This window comes from Haliotis cracherodii, unplaced genomic scaffold (assembly GCF_022045235.1).
Source record: "Haliotis cracherodii isolate W230 unplaced genomic scaffold, xgHalCrac1.p SCAF_6, whole genome shotgun sequence".
NCBI lineage: Eukaryota > Metazoa > Mollusca > Gastropoda > Lepetellida > Haliotidae > Haliotis > Haliotis cracherodii.
The window spans coordinates 10,511,476-10,537,473 of NW_027266319.1; the positions used below are offsets into that span (position 1 = coordinate 10,511,476).

Below are 25,998 nucleotides of genomic sequence, written 5' to 3' on the forward strand. Positions count from 1 at the left end.
ATGACACGTATCTTCTTGATACGTGAAGATCTAGTCAGGTCACTCTGTCTGTTATATATATAGCCTACTTCGAGTGCGTTAAAGGGACAGGGACACTGTCAGAAATGGTCAGCTGCATCAGTGAGTGAGTGAGTTGCCATAACCACCCTTTCAATAGTTTTTTTCCAGTTTGCCACGATGTGTCATCTTGCTGTGGGAGGGAAGCCGGAAATGATGCATAACAGGCCTACCAAAGAAAACCACCCGAGAAGATTCCGGGGTAGAATAGGTCTTCAGCAACCCATGATTGCCGTAAAAGGCGACTAACGGGATCGCTGATTTGGTTGATGCATGTCATCGATCCCAATTGTGTGGACCGATGCTCAGGATATCAATCACTCGATTGTCTGGTCCAGACTCGATTATTTTACAGACCGCCGTCATAGAGCTGGAATATAGCTGAGTGCGGCGTTAAACAACAAACAAACCAAACCAAACCAGCAGTGGGCTACCAAACTATGGAAGGTGACGCCTTGCGAGATTTACTGAGTTTGATGCCATTCCACAGTTTGGCAGCTCTCTGCTGGTTTTCTTTGGTAGGCCTGTACGCAAAGGGACAGACCTTTTGATATTCTGATATGCGTCAGAGAAGTTTTTGTTATGGTGGTGGTTGTATCGAGATTAAATATTTTTTCAGCTTCAGCTACAAATCCAGATAATTTCGTACTTAAAAATATGTACCTTTTTTTATGGATGGGTGGGGGTGTCCCCGAAATATCTTTATAAATAATAATAAGCCTGTTGTAAAAAAGGGAACTGTCTGCCACAAAAAAAATACTTTGTTACAAGGTGTTTTGTTGGGTTTTAATTTTTTTTAAAAACAACAAGAAAATAACAAACCTTCAGGCTCGTCGTATAAAATAATATCTGGTTTTGAAATCTGTAGCTATAAAAATATCTAACCTCCAGACAAAATACTGCGCCGAATGGTTGGTGGCACGCAATGTGACAAGTCACCACGCCTGACCCACCTCGCCTCGTACAACTAGCTTATGACACAGGTTACTGGGGCAAGACCTAACGGATTCCATCGGGGAACAACAGAACGTGAATGACCTATTGCAACCTACGCTCGTAGGTGATCATATTTCTGGCAAACCAGGGTTGACCAGATTCAACACGAGTTAACCAGTGATTTAAACAAAATGATTAAATGCAACTGTTGATAAAATACAAAATGACTGCCACGATGAGAAACACAACAGCCAGGTCTGTTGCCATATTTACACACAATTATGAGATGTAAAAAAGGTTTCTTTGCTTGACAAGGCTAGCACTGTACCTTTTCCGTTGAGTACATTAGGCGTAGAACAACAAACAGAAATCATCATCAAAGTTGTATTATTTGTTCCAAAGTATTTATATCAACATTCTGAAATTAAATTTCTCTGACGCACATCAGAATATTTATACAGAATATATATACATATACATATATTCTGATATGCTTCAGGGAAATTTACAATCAATAATAGTTAATATATATATATATATATATATATATATATATATATATATATATATATATATATATATTCTGATATGCTTCAGGGAAATTTACAATCAATAATAGTTCAATAAGTATGTTCAACTTAGGTTACAGAAGTAGGCCGTAAATCAGTTAATATGCTCAAACGTTGGTCAGCCAAAGTCAACTTGGGTTTTATCTTGGTCAACACGTGTTCACCTGGGTCGTCTAGGGTTTTGAGATCGAACGTAAGCATTATAACAAATTATATATTACAGATCTAGTCTGTAAAACCAGCAATGTCTAAAGATAACCCAGATATACATTAACAAGTACGCTCAAACTCGCGCTGCAATAAATCTGAAATTGTATCGACCTTAAAAGTGGTACTTATTGATGATCCGAACGGTATTATACACTAACCGTGAACAATGAATGGTCCCTCAGAGTGAAAGGGGTTGGGTCATACGATAACGTGACAACACATACTGAGAAGGATTCAGCATGGTACGTATCTTCTGTGCCCTTAAGTCGACAGTAGTCTGTGGAATGTGTCATGTAGCATTACGTGTGTACCCATGTGTGTATCTGCGGCTGCATGAGATAAGCGAGACGCAGCTGGTTCAGTATCAGCTGTGACAGTGTGGGCAGACAGTTTGAGAAGCGACGCTCGTGGGACATACTCTGTACTTCCTTGTAGACGGTACACGAAACTCGGTAAGACTTCCGCCCGTATCCCCACTAAAATATATGTATGTAAGTTGGAAAAAATGACTAACTGGAGGGAAATAACATTAGTAGTGCATTACCTCAGTGTGTTAATGGAATTCCCAACCAATTTCCAATTGATGTAAGAGGAATCCTAAGATTAATATATACTCTACAAAAGAAGAAACGCAAAAGCGATTGTTGATGTGTATTTGATATATAAAAAATAATCAATTATAGATAATAATCTATTGTTCAAAATTAACATAAATTTCATTGTCATTGATCTAGTGTCCACTTGACACACATGGAACAGTAGATTTTAAAGGTGAAGGTCATCTGTTCTCAATATTTTGTCCAAAACCGACGTGCATCGTCGTCCCACGGAAGCAATCAGATACCGAATTGTGCCTGCAGTGCTTGTGCCAACTGTCGGGGGGTTCTGTGGTCGTTGCTGACATGCTTGCAGTCGTAGATCCAGTGCATCCAATAAATGTTTGATTGGGTTTAAATCAAGAGACCGAGGGCCATGACAGGACCTGGATGTTGATTCCTGTAAACACGAGGAGGGCACGAGTGGCCCAGTCGTCTATGGCGCCGCGATTCGCTGTCCAGAGTTGCGTCCCTTGGGCAAGCCAGAAACCTATGATTGTGGGTTCGAATCCCGGTTCGCCCCGATTATGTTTCTAGGTTTGTCAGCACCATACCAGTGCTCGTGGGTTTCACCGAAGTGGTAAACGTCTGAGACCTGCATCACTCCGGGCTTTCCTCCCACATAAAGCTGACACCAAATTTCTCCAGTACCTCATTCCCTCCACACAAATCAATCCCAATCCATGCAGAAATGACCAACTTACTTTTTATATTAATTTTGTATGGATACGGGCGGAAGTCTTCACTGACAGAAATAGATAGTGAAGTTTACCTACTTAGTGAATTTCACTGTCCACTCACACACTAACATGCCAAGAGGTCTTACGAACCAGTTACTAAATTTTTGACAAATATAAGTATCGTTAATCTTCTTCTCATAATTTACTAACCCAAATAGTATGTTTACTACTAGTTAGCCTTTAGCTGTTACTACATTTAAGAAAATGCTCTTTTCTTTGCCATTCTGCTCTTCCTGTAGGCAGTTACTGAATAGAATATGCAAAAAAACAAACAAGTCAATAACAAATAACATTGTAGGTGAGAGATAACACATTAATTTGCAGTGGCACGCTTCATTTAAACCCCTTGGCTCGAAGCGCCGAACAGGTTTAGATCCATTCGTCACCACTCGCCCCTTTTCGTAACCTGAAAGAAGATACTATTCGGCTTGTCCCGGAATAACACGAGTTGTTCACGAATGGTTTAGATCTCTTTTAAATACGGTTATCAGAACAATGCTGTTTAAATATTTAAGGTGCTCTGGTTCTTTGAATGAATGTTAACCATTGTGAAAAAGGTTATTTTATGAAGGCAACGTGCAACTGAGAACACTGTGTGAGTCGGCCTTGCGTGATGCACGTGAAATATGCTCCCTCACCTCACCTGACTGGAAATACCATCCAAAGCAGTATATTAACCCAATTCACACTCCCGTTGATGTACAGCAAACAAACGTAGTGGAAAGAAATGCTTGGGAATAGTATGACAGACAGCATCATTAAACATGTTCTTGGTTTCTATTCATCATTGAAAAAAGCATGATTTTCTGTGCGTCTGCAGTAGTCTTGTTTGGAATCACTCTTGGTTCCTCAATGATATTTTTCAATTTTTCAGGTGTGTTGCACGTGTTCGCGATCAGTACAAATTTTGTCCAGACGCCTGAAAGTTTCCCAGCTTCGTGTGTTTCACATCATCGCCATGGATACAGTTCCGCCTGCAGCGTCAGGCGTCCGCAGCGCCAGCAGTTTCCTGTTTGACAAGGCATTTGTCGATGGGCAGTGGGTCGGTGCAAAGTCAGGCTCAGTATACCAAAGTAAGATTATTCTTATAACTTCATGTAGTTATCCACGGTTATATTAACAAAGGACAGGGTATGTTAGCGACGTTTTTTCACCCACAAGATTATTCAAGAAACGAGCAAAACATTTGTCAGATGTGTTCGTTTGAATAATAATTAGATGTTGGTGTTCTTTTTGGACGTAGAAGCGCACCAAATAGGCTCATGCTAAATGTTTTGTTTGTTTGTTTGTTGGTAAACGCCGCACTCAGCAATATTCCAGCTATATAACGGGGGCCTGCAAATAATCGATTCTGGACCAGACAATCCGGTGATTGACATTATGAGCATCGATCCACGCATCGAATCGATTTGCGCTGATTATGATTCTTGGTTTCTAAGCACCATACCCATGTCTAGGTGGAGTCAACAAAGTGGTGACACCCGTGCAGATCCAGGGCTGAGAAGGTCTTAAGCAACACATGCTTGCCATAAAAGGAGACTATGCTTGTCGTAAGAGGCGACTAACGGGATCGGGTGGTCAGGCTCTGATTTGGTTGATGCATGTCATCGATCCCATTTACGTGGATCATGATGTCAATCACTGGATTGTCTGGTCCAGGCTCGATTATTTACAAAAAATAAAGGATTATGAATAGAATCTCACTCTCTCAGGGGGATACAGGAATGGGTGTTGTCCGTGCGTCCATCCGTCACGTTTCGTTTAATATTTTAAGAGATGGTGCATATGTTACTAACACATGTTGAACAGGTGCCTTTTGATGTTTTGGTATTCCTAAAAAATGATTTTTGGTCGTAACTCAAAAACCGCTAAATATTTTATTATGAAACTTATTCAAATAATAAACGCATTCTGAACTGGTGCCTTTTGCTGTTTTATTGGGACTGAACCCAAATACAGGTTACTTTCATTACCACAGCGTTCATTCCAACAGATGGGTTGTTGTGTTCATATCTGGATAAAAAGTATCCATGATTTATTTACTACATCATCCATAAAACTGTATACTTATATATGCAGAGTACTGACATTGTCATGCTAATTTGGATTTTCTACAAAAAAAAGATCTACGCAGAGTTCACTGAGAACCGAATTCCCTAATTGGGATGTTAACACGTGTACAAGGATCATGATGAATGGTGAAAAATATAACACAGACAACAATTTCCAAGTTTCACCCGAACCAGCCTACTTCCGATCAGTGGGTGAAATATTTTTTAGTGCTTGTATTCACAAAACAAAACTTCCAGTGAACTTGTCAAGACATGCCGAACGTGTATATTAACTACTATATGAACAAACAAAATTCTAATGTGCCCCATGGCAATATTTTCTTTTTCTTCTTATATATGGTGAATGCTGAAAACAAACCACAAACCACAATTTGCAAGATGCATCCAAACCAGCCTTCTTCCTTACAGTGGGTTAAAAGAGTGTTCGTGCTTTCCCTTAGGCCACTCGCAAAAGGTCCAGTAAACTTGTCAAAACTTATCATGATGTGCACCATGGCATTGTTTTCTTCTTCCTCCTCCTCTTCTTCTTATTTGTTACTGCTACTCTATGGCCTGACTCCATCGCCTGTTTCCACGCAGCACCCGAGAACATCCGGGTTAGATGAGGTCCTTAGCAACCTATGCTTGTCGTAAGAGGCGACTAACGAGATCGGGTGGTCAGATTTGCTGACTTGGTTGATGCATGTCTTCATATCCCAAATTGCGTGGATCGATGCTCATGATGTCAGTCACTGGATTGACTGATCCAGAATCGATTATTTACCGTCATATAGCTGGAATATTGCTGATTGTGGCGTTATTTGTTTGTTTGTTCGTTGTTAACAAACAACGTTTTCCCGCAGTCACCAACCCGTCGACAGGCAAGGTGATTGGTTCCGTCCCAGACATGAACGCAGACGACACCCAGCAGGCCATAGAGAAGGCTAATCTGGCGTTCCTCAAGTGGAGGGACACCACTGCAAAGGTAGGCACCATGTGGATGTGGTGAGGTAAAAATATCCTGAAGTCTTGCTTGTCTGCTTCAGTTTCAAAAGGGTCCCGCCTTGTCTGGTATAGTGTTTAGTTGTTTACATATTGCTGTTGTGTGTAATGAACTGCTTCTCTATTTGGACAAGATACATTCACACAATATTAGTGAACCTTTCCATTGAACTTTTTTGCAGGAACGGAGCTTGATTCTCAGGAAGTGGTTTGATTTGACCAACCAAAACACGCTGGAGTTAGCTAAACTAATGACAGCTGAAAACGTAAGAAAATAGATTTTACAGTTTATGGCCTGTCCAGTTTCATTTGAGACCAGATGTTGTGATAAGCACGTGGAACAGGAATGGAGTGAGTGAGTGAGTGAGTATGGTTTTGCGCCGCTTTTAGCAATATTCCAGCAATATCACGGCGGAGGACACATTGCACCCATGTCGGGAATCGAACCCGGGTCTTTGGTGTGACGAGAGAACGCTTTAACCACATAGGTCACCGTAAAACTGATAAATAATCCTGGCAATTCAGACTTTGAAAAGGTCATTATCAATGTGAAAGACAAGGAAGGGACAAACGTTCTACTTGCACTGCTTTTAATCTAGCACTAGAAGTGACATACACTAGTATTCACAGAGTTCAAAGATGGATCAAAGGTATTATTCGTGTTAGCACACTTATTTTGCAAAGAGCACACCTTACATATTCACGAGGGCCCTGTTGCGCCCTTCATTTTTGAAAATAAATTTCTATCCCCGACTGTAGGTCCTCTGGCCTTAATTTATCACAGGTAAGGGTCACAGATAAAATTATTCCCTTTGATCTAAAGCTCTGCAATGCCCATCCATACTGTCAGTATCAATATTCACTTGCTATTTCCCGGTCCCCAGGGCAAACCCTTGCAACAGGCCTTGGCTGAGATATCTACCGCTAGTGGGTTTATCGAGTGGTATGCGGAGGAAGCCAAGCGTGTCTACGGTGATATAATTCCGTCAACAGCTGCCAGCAAGAAGATGCTGGTCTTGAAACAGCCTATTGGTGTGGCCGGTATGATCACTCCCGTAAGTCAAACATCATCTATATCCCCTGCCATTTTAAATATGTGCATCAAGTCACAAAAGGTATGTCATTTACCTCATTTTGTCCAAAACTGTAAATCCTAAAGCTTGTGAGTATAACTGGCATTACCAGATTTATTTTGACAGATTCGGTCGTACAGCCTGTAAGTGCCGTTCGGAATCCCATGTGTTAACCTAGAAAGCATGTTTTAGACTTTAACTTTCGCGATCTCGTAACCGCTGCTTTGAATAGTCGGATGAAAGGTCATTCTGCCGTGACCTGTAATGGTATGTCCTCGGACCTATGTGTAGCGGAAGCGAGCACAAATTTTTTTAATCAGATTGATAACAATGTTCCATATGATATTTTCAAAATCAGTTCCACTAAATCGCATCCCCGAACTTCCGCTCTCCGGGCGGACGCTCTGCCACTAGATTACGGAGGCGGTGCTCAGGAAACGAACCCAACCCACATTTGAACATGTCCAACTTGCTACCTTGGAAACGTCGAAAAAGGAAGCACCTTTAGTCAAAATTGTGAACAGCAAAAAGTACCAATTCAATGCATGCCGGTTTATGTGTCTCGAATGCTCCGGGAACAAAACGTGACAGACGGACAAATGAAGCCCATTTCTATATCCCCCGCACAACTGTGTTCGTCTGGGCGGGGGATTATAAATAATTTCTTCGTATTGGTCAGATGTTCAGTTTCACAACACATAGACCCAGTTGGACAATGACCGTATTTGTGTTACAGTGGAACTTTCCCAGTGCTATGATCACAAGGAAGGCCTGTGCGGCCATTGCTGCCGGTTGCACCGTCGTCTTGAAGCCAGCAGAAGACACGCCGTTCTCAGCTCTGGCAATGTGTCAGGTGAGTGGAAGGTATCAAGGACACTTACTGTTCTCAGCTCTGGCTATGTGTCAGGTGAGTGGAAGGTATCAAGGACACTTACTGTTCTCAGCTCTGGCTATGTGTCAGGGGAGTGGAGGGTATCAAGGACACCTACTGTTCTCAGCTCTGGCTATGTGTCAGGGGAGTGGAGGGTATCAAGGACACCTACTGTTCTCAGCTCTGGCTATGTGTCAGGGGAGTGGAGGGTATCAAGGACACCTACTGTTCTCAGCTCTGGCTATGTGTCAGGGGGAGTGGAGGTTATCAAGGACACCTACTGTTCTCAGCTCTGGCTATGTGTCAGGGGAGTGGGGGTTATCAAGGACACCTACTGTTCTCAGCTCTGGCTATGTGTCAGGTGAGTGGAGTGTATCAAGGACACCTACTGTCGTCCAGGGAAAGTACAGAGGAACACTCGGACCAGCATGTTCCTTTCATGAATGTTTGAGCTCAGTTTGAGAATGTCAGGGGAAGCTTGTGTCATCATTGTAAGTTCTTAACAATTGCAACATCCTCTTCCACACAACTTTAGAACATTACTATCAAATTGGAGCAAAATGTACATCTTGGCGACAGACTTTCAAGACTTTCATTTTTAAATGTTTTTTTTTTCAAAATTATACAGAAGAAACAAATGTGTTCTTTTCTGGTTAACATGATTTGTAACACTGATTAACACAGCTGCATTTAAAAAAAAAAGAACTTCCCTCTTTCTCCAGAAATTATGGTACATATTCTAGTAAAATTCTGTTTGGTCGAGTAAGCTAAGCTAATAACAGACCATATTACAACACTAAATTCTACTGGAAATGAATAGGGGCCATGTTGTCTCAAACATTTTAGCACACACTGTACATTATGTTTTTATAGAATCCAACTGCAAAGTGTTTCATCAGTAAGTCTCTGCCAAACAATCAAATCAAGCTGTTGCAGTGATAGAATCTTTCATTGGCCTCTCTCCCTCCTCCCAGCTGGCCAAGGAGGCAGGCGTCCCGGACGGAGTCTTGAATGTGGTGACCAGTTCCCGTGACAACGCCCCTGCAGTGGGCAACGTGCTGTGCACCAGCCCCATCATCAAGAAGATCTCCTTCACAGGGTCCACAGTCACAGGGAAGGTGAGAGTACATTGGGGTCTGCCATCTACCATCTGCCATCAGACAGGCTATACTTTTATCATAAACTGTGAAACCTCGCTTATCTGGACCTCGTGGTGTTTTGTTGTAGATTCTCCTCAAACAGTCGGCTTCTACGGTGAAGAAGGTCTCGCTAGAGCTGGGCGGTAACGCGGCGTTCATTGTGTTCGACAGTGGCGATATAGAGGCAGCAGTCCGAGGGACAATGGTCAGCAAGTTTCGATGTAGCGGACAGGTAAGGCCATCAATGTTTTGTTTTGTTTGTTTGTTTGTTGTTTAGTCCAGCAATAATTATGACGGCTGTCTGTTAATAATTGAGTCTCTACTCGACGCAATTTGGGATAGATGACATGCCAGGAATAACCGTTATGATTCTACCTGGGCATACAGGTAATCAATCAATCAGTTAAGACAATCGATCATGGTTGGATGTAAGGGATTAATCCTTCTGAACTCTACAGTTAAGGTAGAAATAGGTCACATGTGCCAAATTAAAGTTCCAGTCAAGTAAGGATTTTAACCTTGAGCACATACCAACAACGGAGACACACAAATTTATCTACATAAAAAATATACTTTTCTCGGTTTTTGATAACCCTTTCCTTGGTACACTGTCACTTATCCATTTTCCTCTCAGAATACTGTACGACGTACATTGACTTATCATTGAGACGTGTTTTATCGTGTTTAAGTGTCTAAATACATATTTCATATCAAATATACAATCTTGAATCGTGAGATTTTTATTATCCAAAATCAGTCTTCCAACTTACTTTGTATTCATTTCTTTTCAGTTTGTAAATAGTAATAACCAGTGTCTTGAGTGTTACAAGTCCTTTAACAAGCTTCAGAGGCAGAGATTAGTGAGAGTGTGACGTCATGGTAACCGATGATGTCAGAATGGTCTGGAAAGCATTATCTCCCAAACAATATCTCCTTTAGAGGATGATATCTATATAACATCCATGATACTGCCGCTGTTAACACGAAAATAGAATAAAACATTTCATTTTTATAAATTGAACTGCATGGGTGATCTGTTTCCCGTTTTCTACAGGCGTGTGTGTCTGCCAACAGGATATTGGTTCAGGAAGGAGTGTATGACCGGTATGTTGCACGTCTCGGGGAGGTCATGAAGCAAGAACTAAGGGTCGGGGACGGTTTTGACGACAGCACCACACAAGGACCTCTCATCAACAGCAAGGCTGTAGACAAAGTAAGAAGGCCTGTCTTATTATTCTCAAAATTTGATCAAATTTGAAGAAAGAGATTATTAGCCGTTTCGTATATATGCTATAATATGAATAAAAATTGTGGGTTTTGGGCGTATTTAATACATAATTATACATGTGTATGTACCACTTGCTGACAGGTAGAAGGCATCGTGGCCAGTGCAGAGAAACTCACTTTCTCTGTGATAAAGAAGTAGCAGTATATGCCACTTGTTGACAGGTAGAAGGCATCGTAGCCAGTGCTGAGAACTCACTTTCTCTGTGATACAGAAGTAGCAGTATATGCCACTTGTTGACAGGTAGAAGGCATCGTGGCCAGTGCTGAGAAACTCACTTTCTCTGTGATAAAGAAGTAGCAGTATATGCCACTTGTTGACAGGTAAAAGGCATCGTGGCCAGTGCTGAGAAATTCACTCTCTCTGTGATAAAGAAGTAGCAGTATCTGCCACTTGTTGACAGGTAAAAGGCATCGTGGCCAGTGCTGAGAAACTCACTTTCTCTGTGATAAAGAAGTAGCAGTATATGCCACTTGTTGACAGGTAAAAGGCATCGTGGCCAGTGCTGAGAAACTCACTTTCTCTGTGATAAAGAAGTAGCAGTATATGCCACTTGTTGACAGGTAAAAGTCATCGTGGCCAGTGCTGAGAAATTCACTCTCTCTGTGATAAAGAAGTAGCAGTATCTGCCACTTGTTGACAGGTAGAAGGCATCGTACCCAGTGCTGAGAAACTCACTTTCTCTGTGATAAAGAAGTAGCAGTATATGCCACTTGTTGACAGGTAAAAGTCATCGTGGCCAGTGCTGAGAAATTCACTCTCTCTGTGATAAAGAAGTAGCAGTATCTGCCACTTGTTGACAGGTAGAAGGCATCGTACCCAGTGCTGAGAAACTCACTTTCTCTGTGACATAGAAGTAGCAGTATATGCCACTTGTTGACAGGTAGAAGGCATCGTGGAGGATGCCAAGAGACTTGGCGCGAGGGTGGGATGTGGGGGCAAGAGGTCAGACAAGGGAGTGAACTTCTTTGAGCCGACACTGCTCTCCGATGTCACGCTGGAAATGAGGTGTGCTAAGGAGGAAATATTTGGACCAGTTGCTGCAGTTATGAAGTAAGTTGCAAACGTGGCTGTAATCAACATCATAGGATGCAACAAGTTTCTACCATATTTGTTTTTCAACTGGATAAAATAAACACGCAGTAGGGGTATTCTAATATCATGGGTGTGCAACACTTTTATCATTAATCGAGTTTGGACATCTATTGATATTTACTATTCAACCGAAGTTTAAAGAGCGCCCAATTCTACAGTTAATCTCTCATGGCGCCATAGCATGACAGATTAACCATAGTAGTACTCTCCTGGGCAGTATCTAATCACAGAGTCATGTGTATGCAACACATATAAAACAGGGGACTGATGGTATACACTTGTGTTTAAGTTCCTGATATTTGAATTGACTCAAATGTAGTAAATATGTTTTAGTTGGGCTTCTATTTATTCCCAATGCGGATGCAATATGGTGTCTTCGCCATACAAGCATCGTGTTTTCATGTATTCTATTGATGGAATAGGGGCTCCTTACAATATAAACATATTGTTTTCATGTATTCTTTTGATGGAATATGGGCTCTTTACAATATAGAAATGTTGATTTCGTGTATTCTTTTGATGGAATAGGGGCTCTTGACAATATAAAATATTGTTTTCATGTATTCTTTTGAGGATGCAAACGTGATCTTACAATTGTATCATATTGCATCTTTTTCAATAGACCGAATATTTCTTTGTGAGTCCAATTCCCATAAGCAGACATGGATGCTAAATACTCCAGGTACGATGGCTCACAATCACAGGTCACACATTCTAATGACCTTATGACATTTTAGAAGGATCTTTAAAGATATAACCATGTTCTACCCCATAATTGAAATTGGGGATTTAGCTTGGTAGAACTGGAAACGTCAGTAACTTTGGTTTCTTATCACAGGTTCAAGACAGAGGAGGAGGCAGTTGCCATAGCAAACTCCACCAGTTATGGCCTGGCAGGTAAGGCAGTATTTCCATGGCAACGTTCTCGTTGCATTTCAGTTAGTTTGTATGGCCACTCAAAGTTCGAGATCTGTTTTGAACAGATGGCGACTAATGAGATTAATCAGGCTATGATGTAACGTTGGTTGGTTTGTTGTTTAACGCCGCACTCAGCATTATCCCAGCTATATTACGGCGTTCTGTAAATAATCGAGTCTACGAGTCTGGACCAGACAATCCAGTGATTTATATCAGGAGCATCGATCCACGCAATTGGGACAGATGACATACATCAACCAAGTCAGGGAGCCTGACCACCCGATCCCGTTATTCACCTCCTACGACAAGCATAGTAGCCTTTTATGGCAAGCATGGGTTGCTGAAGACCTAGTCCATCCCGGATCTTCACGGGTCCTATGATATAACGACTCAATCTAGTTCTACTCAGTAAACATTACGCAAGGGAAAAGCCAGTCGGTATTGTGTCATTCATTACCTGTAAGAGCTCGATTTAGCTTTAAAAAGTATGCAAAATAATTCAAATGTCAGGCTAACCCTTCCTTGTCAACACATCGATCTTTGAACGTTTAATTATTCTGGGCTTTACCATACTACATCACAAATCCCTGTGTTGTGTGTAAATTTGTCATGCTTTCTTCGGCCTGACGTCATCAAACTGTGGGTACTTCAAGATCACGTGCACATTGTCCGGTGGAGCAAGATTTTCATATCAACATGCAGTTGGTGCCTTATATCGAGCCCGAACCTATAACTTGGCTGAAACGTTTCCACAGTTTCGAATGATTTTGACCTATATGTTACTTTTGTGTGTGAATTAAAATTTATAGAAGAAAGCCAAATTTTTTGTAAATGATCAAGAGAATTTCAGGGCAGTTCAAGACTTCAACCTTTGAAACGATGCAGCAAACACATTTTCTGAAACTGTCCTCCAGTTTATGCTTATACCTCAACATGGATGTACGACTTTCTTTGTTTCTTTGTTTGATGTTTAACGCCACACTAAGCAATATTCCAGCTATATGGTGGCGGACTGTAAATAATCGAGTCTGGACCAGACAATCCAGTGACAGACATCATGAGTGAGTGAGGAGTGAGTGAGTGAGTTAGTTAGTTTGGTTTAATGCAGCTTTAAATAGTATTACAGTTTATCAACTTGTCAGCGTAATGTGGGGGGAAAGCCCGAAGTGATGCGGGTCTCAGACGTTTACCACTTCGGTGAAACCCACGAGCACGGGTGTGGTGATGACAAACCTAGAAACATAATCGGGGCGAACCGGGATTCGAACCCACAATCGTAGGTTTCTGGCGTGCCCAAGGGACGTACCTCTGCACAGCGAATCGCGGCGCCTTACACGACTGGGCCACCCGTGATACGATGACATGCATCAACCAAGTTGACCACCCGATCCCGTTAGTCGCCTCTTACCCAAGCATAATCGCCTTTTACGACACGGATGGTTTGCTGAGGACCTTTTCTAACCCGGATCATCACGGGTTAGCTATGTTTTGGCTTGATAACGTTGTAAATGTGAATTGTTACGACAAGCCTTGTTGCCTCCTTTGAGAAGCATTCTAACTTGGATCTTGGATTTTCACGTTTTGGAAGTATGTCACCAAAAGGGGAAGGAAATAATAAGATTCATCCAAATTGATAAATGTGTTCTTTGAAAAAGATGGGAAGAGAAATTATTGAAATTGTTTTATTTAGTTCCCAGAAAAGACCACCTTTTGTGAAAATTATGAAAATACGTTTTAAATTCTTTACGGTATCTACTCCTTTTTCAATTTGTCTATGAGAGGATAACAAGGAGATACTACTCATCACTGACAAGGTGTTTGTCCACAGCCATACATAACGTCACATGGTTTATACATTTCCCCTACCAATATTATATGGATGTTGTAGGTTGAATAAGAATACTAGAACATTTTTGAAAGATTTGTGGGTATCACAGTGATGCCGACTGGCTGGTATTTTAAGAGTTTTGAATGTGTGACAAAGCAGGAGAGCTACAAGTGGTGCTAGTTTTGTTTTTGTGATTCACAAGGACGAAATCCTGAACATCTGAACATAAAAGTACCATGAAATTGTCTTGTCATCTTGCAGGCTATTTCTACTCACGAAACCTGAGCCAGATCTGGCGAGTCGCAGAGAAGTTGGAGGTTGGTCTGTGTGGTGTTAACGAGGGCTTCATCAACGCCACTGAGGCGCCTTTCGGCGGAGTGAAGGAGTCGGGTCTCGGAAGAGAGGGCGGAAAATACGGAATTGATGAGTTCCTTGAGATCAAATATCTCTGTCTCGGAGGTATATAACTGCCGTTTGTCTTCAAAATTAGTTTGAAGCACGTTCACGGGAAATATATCAACATGACCATCTATGCTGATGTGAATAAATGTCATGCCTAAAGGATGTATTTATGTAGTTCATGAATGGCGCATGACTTCATAATGCCAAGATTCACAAGCCCTGTGTCTTTTCTTCGTTGATTCATTTACTCAAGAATCAAAACATTGTCAGAGCATTTTAGAGGTTCATGATTGTTTAAACTTTTATATCTGACCTTTGTTATAGTAAACACAAAATATTTATTATTATGAGAACAAATTTATGGTTAGTCTTTAGCCCGGCATTAATTGACATTAAAAGTGGCTATTACATGCAGCCAGTATAATATTCATAATCAAGTGTGACAAAACCGATAAAACGGCGACATAGCCATCATTATCATAATACTGAAATACAAGCCCCGTCTTACGGATGTTTCCTTCCATTAATGATCACAATACCTTCATAATCAATTCACCTTAAATTTGTAATTGTAAAATACCAGTCATCCTGCCATATCCGAATAAAAAAAATAACTGTCTCTTGTCTTCAAATGATGCCTCTTCTTGTGAGAAGTTGTCATTGAAATTTTGTTTTTTTGTTGTTTAACGCCGCACCCAGCAATATTCCAGCTATATGACGGCGGTCTGTAAATAATCGAGTCTTGACCAGACAATCCAGTGATTTACACTTTCACGGGGCTGGTGTACTGTCGTGGGAGAAAATGATATTGGTAAAACCCCCACGAGGAGTAATGTAAATGCTGTCATGAAACGAATAGCTGATTGAATACTTCCTAATTAACAGCGGGGGGGGGATGCTGAGAAATATTTTCGAGGAGAATTTTGGGTTGATTTTCTCGATCACATGCTACAACAGTGAATGTAAAATATAATAAACTGTGGATGGTGGTTGTTGCAGTCCTTTCCACAGGTATGGCCACAATGTCATCCCTCGCCATATCGCTAACTTCCTGCAGATGAGGTAATTACATGTATTTGTTTTACCACGTACGTACATTGTGTCTGCGAGATGCAAACAATATAGTACTACTGAACAGCACGTGTACGTTACTTAGGAATTTAACCGATAAACCATCTCTTGTTGACGACATTTTGTCGCTTTCTGTTCACGAGCGTACAGAGTTGTACAGACAGCTCCTCCAATCCCAAAGCAAGGCCAATTTACTTGGTTCTTTATTGGGTGAGCATATGTCTCCACAGATTAAAACTGATGCCGATTCCTTTGCTAGACAGTTCAAGGATATTGGTTACATTTCTGAGATCGATTCAGATGTTTGGCTCGAATCTCGAAATTCAACGCTGATTTCTTTTCTCAGCAAAATCACTTCTTCACCGGACAACCACTACCTCCTCGCTGGCACCGTCGAATCAATCTACAAACTTTCTGTCCCTTCGCTCATTTCGCCCTTTGCCTTTCTTGTCAATATACATAGCCACCGGAAGTAAGTATGCTGTCGATGTCTTGGGGCACTGTAGTCCGTCAGGTGGTTATCACACCATAACCACTTGGATAGCAGACCTCAAGACAGCCCCAGCACCAGTACCTTCAGGTGTGTTGTGCAATGTATTTGACAACGAACAAGTGATAGGCAGGAAGTACCAGATCAAACCCAACCATGCTACGGAAGTGTCTGTTATCACCACAAAGGGTTTCGTCGTGCTTTCCGGATCTGACAATCAGGCCCGGGCAGACCTATTTCCACCACCCTTGCGTGAACTCTCGAAATCTTCCACTCCCGCAGTTGACTCTCCTCTAGAAGCAGCCCTGTCGCGCACCTTACATCAGGTTTCAGGGAAAATACGAGGCAGTGCACATGGAAAAATTGAAGGTGTTCATTACCGCAGCGATAGAGGAGGTTCTGGATGATAGTAAGGACGATGATATGGACAAAGTCATCCATACACAGACTGACCAAGGTAGTCTCGTGTATACTTTGTGTTAGGCCTCCAATTCCAGGCGGAAGCAGATATGTAGTGGCTGTGGTGCAAGGGAAGGTCTTTCCCAGGCGCGGCGCAGTGACAAAGCACTGCCTGACGAATTAGTTCCCCCTCATGACACCTTCGTGAAGGTCACCTTTGCTTTGGGTGAATCTCAGACAGAGGTGTCCTCGCAGCTGAACGAGGAGCGCTATGCTCACATAGTCAGTAATCATGAGGGCCCGAAGGAACTCATTCTTACAGATCCGGTGTTCTGCAATCCAAACAGCCTGGAGACTGTGGCACAGGTTTTAAGACAGATTGGGAGAGAGAATGGGATTGCAAGATATGGAGGAAAGCAACGGAATTGGACTTTTGTATGCTGCAACGGATGACCGTTTTTAATTTGCAAGAAGCTATCTGAAGAGGCAGTTATTTGCAAAATTTGTTAAGGTTCCTTTCTATCTACGGATGCCTACAAAAAACATCACCGGACTGACCATCGGGGTAGAAAAAAGTGAGTTCTATCACAAATTCGACTGGTTCTACCTCAAAATTGATTCTGCCCATTATGAACTGAATCTCATCAGGTCATTTCTTTAACTCAACTGGCTTCCATTACTTGAAGTCTTGAGCCATGACATGGGATTCAAGAGTGAATTGGCCAAAAGATTTGCACTTTCGTGCAAAGACTTCCACAAGTCATGGACACTGTTGTTGGTATTCCATGTGGGTGCCCTGAGGGAGCTTGTTTGGCCCTATGTTCGACAAAGCGTAACGGCCGGTCAACACCCAACCGCCAACCAGTTCCTCGAATGGTCAAATGAAACCTACACTGACCCCACAAGGAAGTATCTACTCTTCCAGATCACGAGATACTCTCAGGGCATTATCAACTTCAGAATGGCCATCCGACGAAACAACGCTGACTTGCTCGAGAGTGCAAAATTCAGGACCAGGGAACTATTTATTGGAAGAAATCATCCCAAATACCAGGAGATAGAAGTGCATGACACCATACAAAAAATGATGATGCCAAGCGAAGTTCTTGCGACGTTCAATGCAAACTCATCTGTTACGACCACTGGGAATTGTTCACTTGGGGAAGGTTTTGATTTTATCTTGGTAGAGAAGAACAGGGAACTAAAAGATTGGATTCCGAATTGTGTTCCCTCGAGTGCCACCTGGCTCCACGCATGTCGGAACCAACGAAGACTATCGTCTCTGAAACAGATGATTTCAAATCTTGTTGGTGTACCCGACAGGAGACACTGTGTTCGCTCAATTGATGTGGAGGCCGCCGTCTTTGCGTGGAGAGCTAGGTTGCGTCACTATGTGGCTGTAGCCAAGAGCAGCCACCTTGGCATACGAGGTGAACCACTTGACGACGCTCTACACAAGTTCACTGTGGAGGCAGGTAAACGGCGACAGTACTACATTGAGACCGTCTGTCTTCGCCGTGAGTAACCCAACATTCCTGAACTTCGTCATCCGAGGCCAATTTACTTGGTTCTTTATTGGGTGAGCATATGTCTCTACAGCTTAAAACTGATGCCGATTCCTTTGCTAGACAGTTCAAGGATATTGGTTACATTTCTGAGATCGATTCAGATGTTTGGCTCGAATCTCGAAATTCAACGCTGATTTCTTTTCTCAGCAAAATCACTTCTTCACCGGACAACCACTACCTCCTCGCTCGCACCGTCGAATCAATCTACAAACTTTCTGTCCCTTCGCTCATTTCGCCCTTTGCCTTTCTTGTCAATACACATAGCCACCGGAAGTAAGTATGCTGTCGATGTCTTGGGGCACTGTAGTCCGTCAGGTGGTTATCACACCATAACCACTTGGATAGCAGACCTCAAGACAGCCCCAGCACCAGTACCTTCAGGTGTGTTGTGCAATGTATTTGACAACGAACAAGTGGTAGGCAGGAAGCACCAAATCAAACCCAACCATGCTACGGAAGTGTCTGTTATCACCACAAAGGGTAGACCTATTTCCACCACCCTTGCGTGAACTCTCGAAATCTTCCACTCCCGCGGTTGACTCTCCTCTAGAAGCAGCCCTGTCGCGCACCTTACATCAGGATTCAAGTAAATACGAGGCAGTGCACATGGAACAATTGAAGGTGATCATTACCGCGGTGATAGAGGAGGTTCTGGATGATAGTGAGGACAATGATATGGACAAAGTCATCCATACACAGACTGACCCAGGTAGTCTCGTGTGTACTTTGTGTTCAGCCTCCAATTTCAGACGGAAGCAGATATGTAGTGGCTGTGGTGCAAGGGAAGGTCTTTCCCAGGCGCGGCGCACTGACAAGCACTGCCTCATGACACCTTCGTGAAGGTCACCTTTGCTTTGGGTGAATCTCAGACAGAGGTGTCCTCGCAGCTGACCGAGGAGCGCTATGCTCACATAGTCAGTAATCATGAGGGTCCGAAGGAGCTCATTCTTACAGATCCGGTGTTGTGCAATCCAAACAGCCTGGAGACTGTGGCACAGGTTTTAAGACAGATTGGGAGAGAGAATGGGATTGCAAGATATGGAGGAAAGCAACGAATTGGACTTTTGTATGCTGCAACGGACTACCATTTTTAATTTGCAAGAAGCTATCTGAAGAGGCAGTTATTTGCAAAATTTGTTAAGGTTCCTTTCTATCTACGGATGCCTACAAAAAACATCACCGGACTGACCATCGGGGTAGAAAAAAGTGAGTTCTATCACAAATTCGACTGGTTCTACCTCAAAATTGATTCTGCCCATTATGAACTGAATCTCATCAGGTCATTTCTTTAACTCAACTGGCTTCCATTACTTGAAGTCTTGAGCCATGACATGGGATTCAAGAGTGAATTGGCCAAAAGATTTGCACTTTCGTGCAAAGACTTCCACAAGTCATGGACACTGTTGTTGGTATTCCATGTGGGTGCCCCGAGGGAGCTTGTTCGGCCCTATGTTCGACAAAGCGTAACCGCCGGTCAACCCCCAACCGCCAACCAGTTCCTCGAATGGTCTATTGAAACCTACACTGACCCCACGAGATACTCTCAGGGCATTATCAACTTCAGAATGGCCATCCGACGAAACAACGCTGACTTGCTCGAGAGTGCAAAATTCAGGACCAGGGAACTATTTATTGGAAGATTTCATCCCAAATACCAGGAGATAGAAGTGCATGACACCATACAAAAAATGATGATGCCAAGCGAAGTTCTTGCGACGTTCAATGCAAACTCATCTGTTACGACCACTGGGAATTGTTCACTTGGGGAAGGTTTTGATTTTATCTTGGTAGAGAAGAACAGGGAACTAAAAGATTGGATTCCGAATTGAGTTCCCTCGAGTGCCACCTGTCTCCACGCATGTCGGAACCAACGAAGACTATCGTCTCTGAAACAGATGATTTCAAATCTTGTTGGTGTACCCGACAGGAGACACTGTGTTCGCCCAATTGATGTGGAGGCCGCCGTCTTTGCGTGGCGAGCTAGGTTGCGTCACTATGTGGCTGTAGCCAAGAGCAGCCACCTTGGCATACGAGGTGAACCACTTGACGACGCCCTACACAAGTTTACTGTGGAGGCAGGTAAACGGCGACAGTACTACATTGAGACCGTCTGCCTTCGCTGTGAGGAACCCAACATTCCTGAACTTCGTCATCCGGCGCCAGTTTCTCCCGAGGAAAGGTTGAGGTTCGAGGACCTCAACAACATGCGCCGAGATGACATCCTCCGAGAACTGGAGCGGAATCTTTCCAAACGACCCCAACCCCTATGTGACAATTTCAGGCAGATGGCCAAGGAGCTAAGTAGGAAAGGGAAGCCGGAAGTCATCCGGGTCCACCAAATGGTGTCTGAGGCCTTGGCTGAAATAAACCGGCCAACGTCCGATGACTGAGTTCATCTAGTCGCCGATTTTCTTGATCGAATGTGATCAATATGGTTTGCAGTCGCAAAAAGCCACATTTGTACATCAACTTCCCATCCGCCTAAAATTATTAATCATCTCATTTTAATTAATTAATTAATTAATTAATTTCCTTTCAATGTGGCGGCAGATTCATATATCATAAAACCCCATATAAATATTTGTCAAGCGATAACCACCCGCGTTATCATTGGTTTAATGTATTTAAATCTGCTGTCACAAATCCATCACATTTCTCCTGCTTTTGACTGTTTTCGTCATGCATGCAAAAATTTCTTCATGAAATCTTGGTAATCGACGTTCTGTTTTTCATCCATTTGTCACGCTTAACGCATGGAAATCAATCATTATTTTAATAAATTCCAACACTTTTTTTCACTGTGTTGGCTAAAAAACAACCGCGTTCTTGTGTTTCGAAAGCATTGGCGATACAAATGATATCAATATTTTACTAATTTCTAAATCATTATGTATATGAGTATATATATTATGCGCTTGTCGTGCCCATATAAGTATTTTTTCGTGGTAATAGCCGTTCTCGTTTCTTCGACTTCTTCTGATGAGGACAATCAGGATTTTATTATCGATTTCAATTGTGTGGCGGCAGATTCATATATACTAACCCCAGATGCATATTTGCAATTATTTACGCATGGAAATCAACCACGATGTCATGCTTCTATACACGAAAGCTGCTGTCACAATTGTATTAAATGCTAATAAAATTCCGTGTGTAAGTATCCAGACTGTTATAGCTGAAGTGCGGTGTTAAACAACAAATCAACCAACATGCATCGGTTGAACTTGCCTGTCGACTTACTGCACCAGTTATCGTTTTAACAGCTCGTGCTAAGTGATCATGCATACGCTTCAGTTATACAAATGATATTATCAATATCGTCTGCAAACTGAGAAACCAACATTCCCCAAATTCGATATGTAAATGCCTGATCTATGTACTATGGATTTCGACATATTAACAGACTATGGTCAGCTCAACATGCTCAAAGGTTTCAGAATTGTATTTTTTGGAAGAAATGAGACATAGAAAGCAATGCCAGAACTGCATCATTGTGTTGTTTATTTTCTCGTAAATAAGTCGCGGTGGACAGCATTCTAAGGTTGTATTTAATGCAAAGCGATTATGTTTTTTTCTTCAATATTTCCTCAAGTTTTGTTCATCATTTTCGGACAAATATAATAAAACGAGACCCGTGGAGAATCCGGGGTAGATCTGCAGCCACCCATGCCGTAATGAAAACGAGCAATACGAGCGATAACTTATAGACAGTAGTACTACAGTTATAATAATAATGCCAAACTATATGTAAAGCTCACAGAAAGGTCTGCATTTCTCATTTTAGAATAAGCCCGTTTGATTACGAGTGTTTACATGGAAGTGTGTGTGTCACATGATATGCAAATTAGGTGTAATGCCACGTCATCACTGCACCGGAACATAGCTTTCTGCCGGAGCAGAATGTGGTTGGTCAAATTACAACAAACGATACCGTTTTGCTTAATCGTTATATTCTGAACTCGAGCGGATGTTAAGATATAGGACTTCGGGGATATATCGTCCTAGGTTACCACATGTGACAAATTCTCATGTATATATTCAGGCAACTCGAGATGGCACATGGCGACTAAACATGACACACTCGCATGCTCAAATATGAACCCGAAGTCAAATTATTCCGTAACATTGAGGTGAACATCGCCATAACACACACACACACACACACACACACACACACACACACACACACACACACACACACACACACACACACACACACACACACACACACACACACATATGATGTCACAATTAAATTAGCTTATACAATTCCACACGCCCCTCCATTTCCAACATTTCTCCAGTTTTAGATCTTTTCTGACCATGTATTTATATTTTCCCGTAATCGCCGTTCTCGGGGACTGTAAATTCCGAATCATTTCTGTGGTTTAGGTTTATATATAATTAAACTCCCATTGGCGGTATCCCGCAAAACCAACAGCGTTATCATGATTTTAATATCGATTTATTTCAATCTGCTGTCACAATTCCAACACAACCCTCCTGTTTTTACGACACCGCGTTACGCATGGAAGCTGCAGTCACAATTCCAACACATTTCTCCTGCCTTTTCCTCTCTTTTCTTCGCCACATGGCAGTAGGCGAAAATAGTTAAAAACAACCGTGTTATCATCGTGTTCCGTGATTAAAATTATCACACAAAACTCTTGCAAAAATCCTGGATTCAAGGACATGCGATAAATCCCAACTAAAAAATGTCATACAAAATACGTGGGTTCGAGGAAATGGCAGCCCTGATTTTATTATCGAGGCGCCATAAATCCCTGTATAAATAACTTCGTGACACTGACAAGTTTATTACACAAACAGAACACCGGTGTCAGAGAGTGGGATTTCCCCCCTAGCCTAAATTCCCCCCGGAAAAAGGGCTATATAGCAAAATTTTCCCCGGGGGAAAAATGACTACATAGCCATATTTCCGCTTTAGAGTTAGATTTCCCTCCTTAACACAAGGGGGAAGTATGGCTATAAAGAAGAATTTCCCCTATATCCCTCAGATTTTTCAATGCTGTATTAAAAAAACATAACCTACTGCACCATTTAACAAACATTGATCAAACAGCAATGGCAAAAGCGAACTTCTTGCATGCCATATTTGACAGAGAAATTGGAGTTAAACGTGTCTCAATTGAAAACAAGCTTTTAGGAATCCTGTATAACAAGTTTAGTGTTGAAAACATAGACGATTCCGACTTGCCACTTGTTATTCATGCCAGAGAACTTATTTATGAACTGTTGCTGGATACAAGTAAATACTTCACGTCAGTGATTTTCTACAATGCAGTGATTAAGGGTGTGTTGGAATCAACAAACAGCAAAACAGTGGAAGACAGTTATATTTTAGAATTTCTGGACAAAGTTTTTCTTGTGTTTCTGGCGCAATAGACCAGCTTGAACTCCAACTCCATTAGTATTCAGTAAAATGAATATAATTCTTTTTACATTGTTATTCTGTTCACCAATGTTATGGTTTTAATGGTACTGAAAATTTCACTGTCGCCTTTATCATGCTGAAGAGCAAGAGGTCCCTGTCGAACCGCGTTAGTGTTATTTTGAATAAAGCTTTATTAACCCGAGGGGAATTTGGATTATATTTGAAGTGAAAAGAGTATACATAAACTCATTACGAACAATACAATTTCAGACCAACACATATATCTGCACTCATACATAGCACTCCATGCAAACATACATAACACTCCATGCATACAAACATACACACAGAACATATATGCATAACATAAAGCAACAAAATATGCACTATTAAAGAAGATACAATATGAATTAACACTAGCACATAAGAATCAAACAATGATTAAGAGACAGGTTGACTTGGTTCATCATTTAAAAATAAAATACTAACGGGAACAAATGAAGATTTGGCTGTATTTGATTTAAAACAAGGTACACGATATCTTCTTCCAGATGGTAAAACGTCATAACAAGGGTATAAAAAGTGATTTGGTTGGTCTAAAATTCTATTTGCAAGCTGTAAAACACAGCTGTAAAGAGAGTCCAGATTGTTGAATTTGCATCCTGAGATTGTGCTAGCCACTATAGTTATTTTATTTATTTAACCTAAGGGCAGACATTAGTACAGGTCCTAAAAGTGTTGTCGCAAGCATAGCCTGCAGTTCACAACCCTGTGCACGAAACAGAATCCGCTCATCAGTTGGTAAATGAACAGATGACGGAAACAGTACTCACGGATATATCTTCCACTGAAACACGAGTTGAAAAACTTTCGGCGTCGCCTTTGGCAAGTGATCTTGTTCATGCATGCCTCTGTCCACAAACAGTAAATGGGTACTAAGGAGTTAATGTGGTAATGGTAATGTGAATGGGTAATCTTCTAGCGCCTGACAGGCAGCTTTGGTTGCATATTTCACATGTAGCTGGGAAGTTCTGGAATGCAAACTATACGGACCTCTGATCGGGGCAAGAAACGCCATGAGCACGCAGAGATATATGCTCTATATACGTTGTAAATATACTTTATAATATACTCGGCAGTGAGCGACTAAGGATTCTCCATGACAGAAAAGTGATATGTCACTGCAACCATGATAAGGAGAACGACTGCCGTTCAAGTTTACAGTGCAGACCTGATAGAAATCAACTAGCAAAGTGTGTTTCCACTAGCAATGTGGCGTATTGTTGCTGAAGACAGTTGGAAGATTTTAGATTCGCTGATTTACCTCAAATACACAACAACAAAATAAAAACAAACAACACATAACCTACTAAATAAATATATAATAAATAAAACATTTAATTTCGTCAGTGACAAAAGGCTGATCTGATCTGTTGAGTGACAGATCCGCCATATCTTACTGTCGAAATGAACTATCCTCTATTTATTAAAATTCAGAATGTATGGCGCAAAAAACACAAGATTTTAATCATGGTTTCTCTTGTAAATTACTCCATCAGCCAACTGTACATCTGGGTACTTTTGATAATAGACATATATTTAATTATGGGGGAAATCTGAAATGCAAAGCGGAAAATTGGCTATATAGTGTATTTTCCGGGTGGGAAATATGGCCATATAGTGTGCTTTCCGTGGGAAGTATGGCTATATAGCCAGTTTTCCGTGGGAAATTTCGCTTTATAGCCTCGTTTCCGGGGGGAAATTAGGCTAGGGGGGAAATTCCACTCTCTGACACCTGCCCGAAATGCTCATTACATAACGTTTCCTGTGTGTTACAACGAAGATTATGATTGTATGTGCAGGAATTACCATAACAAATTCACACGGTGTAATTTGCTTTGTCAATAAGATGAAGCCTGACTTCACAGATGATCCGGTTGAAGACCTCTAGATGCCAGCTGATTCGTCAAGGAGCTCTCAAAATGGGATGAAATGTCATTCCCTGGAAAACTGAGACAGTCAAAGCTTTTGGGAATTTCCCCATTCTCCCTCCAATGTCTTTTTGGTTGAAGACAACATAATATTACGCTTAATAATAATGGTGTATATTTTATTGCCGCTTCTTCTTCTTGGCAGCTGGTGGTAAATAAGCCGCATTCGGTTACATCTCTTGAACCCACGCGAACAGCTTACCCACCAATTCCAACACATTCCTCCTGCTTTTGATATTTTTTCGCCGCTGCGTTACGCGTGGAAGTTGGCGAAAAACATCGCGTTACGGTGCGTTATAGTGTTCCTTAAGC

The 25,998-nt window shown here is 41.7% G+C and overlaps 1 protein-coding gene and 1 pseudogene across 1 annotated transcript; both read left to right on the forward strand.

Annotated features, from left to right (window-relative positions):
• The first annotated feature begins 1,961 nt into the window (after positions 1-1,961).
• On the forward strand, positions 1,962-15,658 carry LOC139445135 (succinate-semialdehyde dehydrogenase [NADP(+)] GabD-like). The gene is made up of 12 exons (XM_071226236.1): positions 1,962-2,014; positions 3,983-4,181; positions 6,023-6,144; positions 6,344-6,427; positions 7,046-7,216; positions 7,971-8,087; positions 9,080-9,223; positions 9,333-9,476; positions 10,299-10,457; positions 11,413-11,582; positions 12,463-12,521; positions 14,632-15,658. The coding sequence occupies exons 1-12, from the start codon at positions 2,012-2,014 to the stop codon at positions 14,835-14,837; spliced, it is 1,578 nt and encodes a 525-aa protein (XP_071082337.1). The 5' UTR covers positions 1,962-2,011; the 3' UTR covers positions 14,838-15,658.
• A 40-nt stretch (positions 15,659-15,698) lies between these two features.
• LOC139445521 (uncharacterized) lies at positions 15,699-19,068 on the forward strand (annotated as a pseudogene).
• Positions 19,069-25,998: the final 6,930 nt, after the last annotated feature.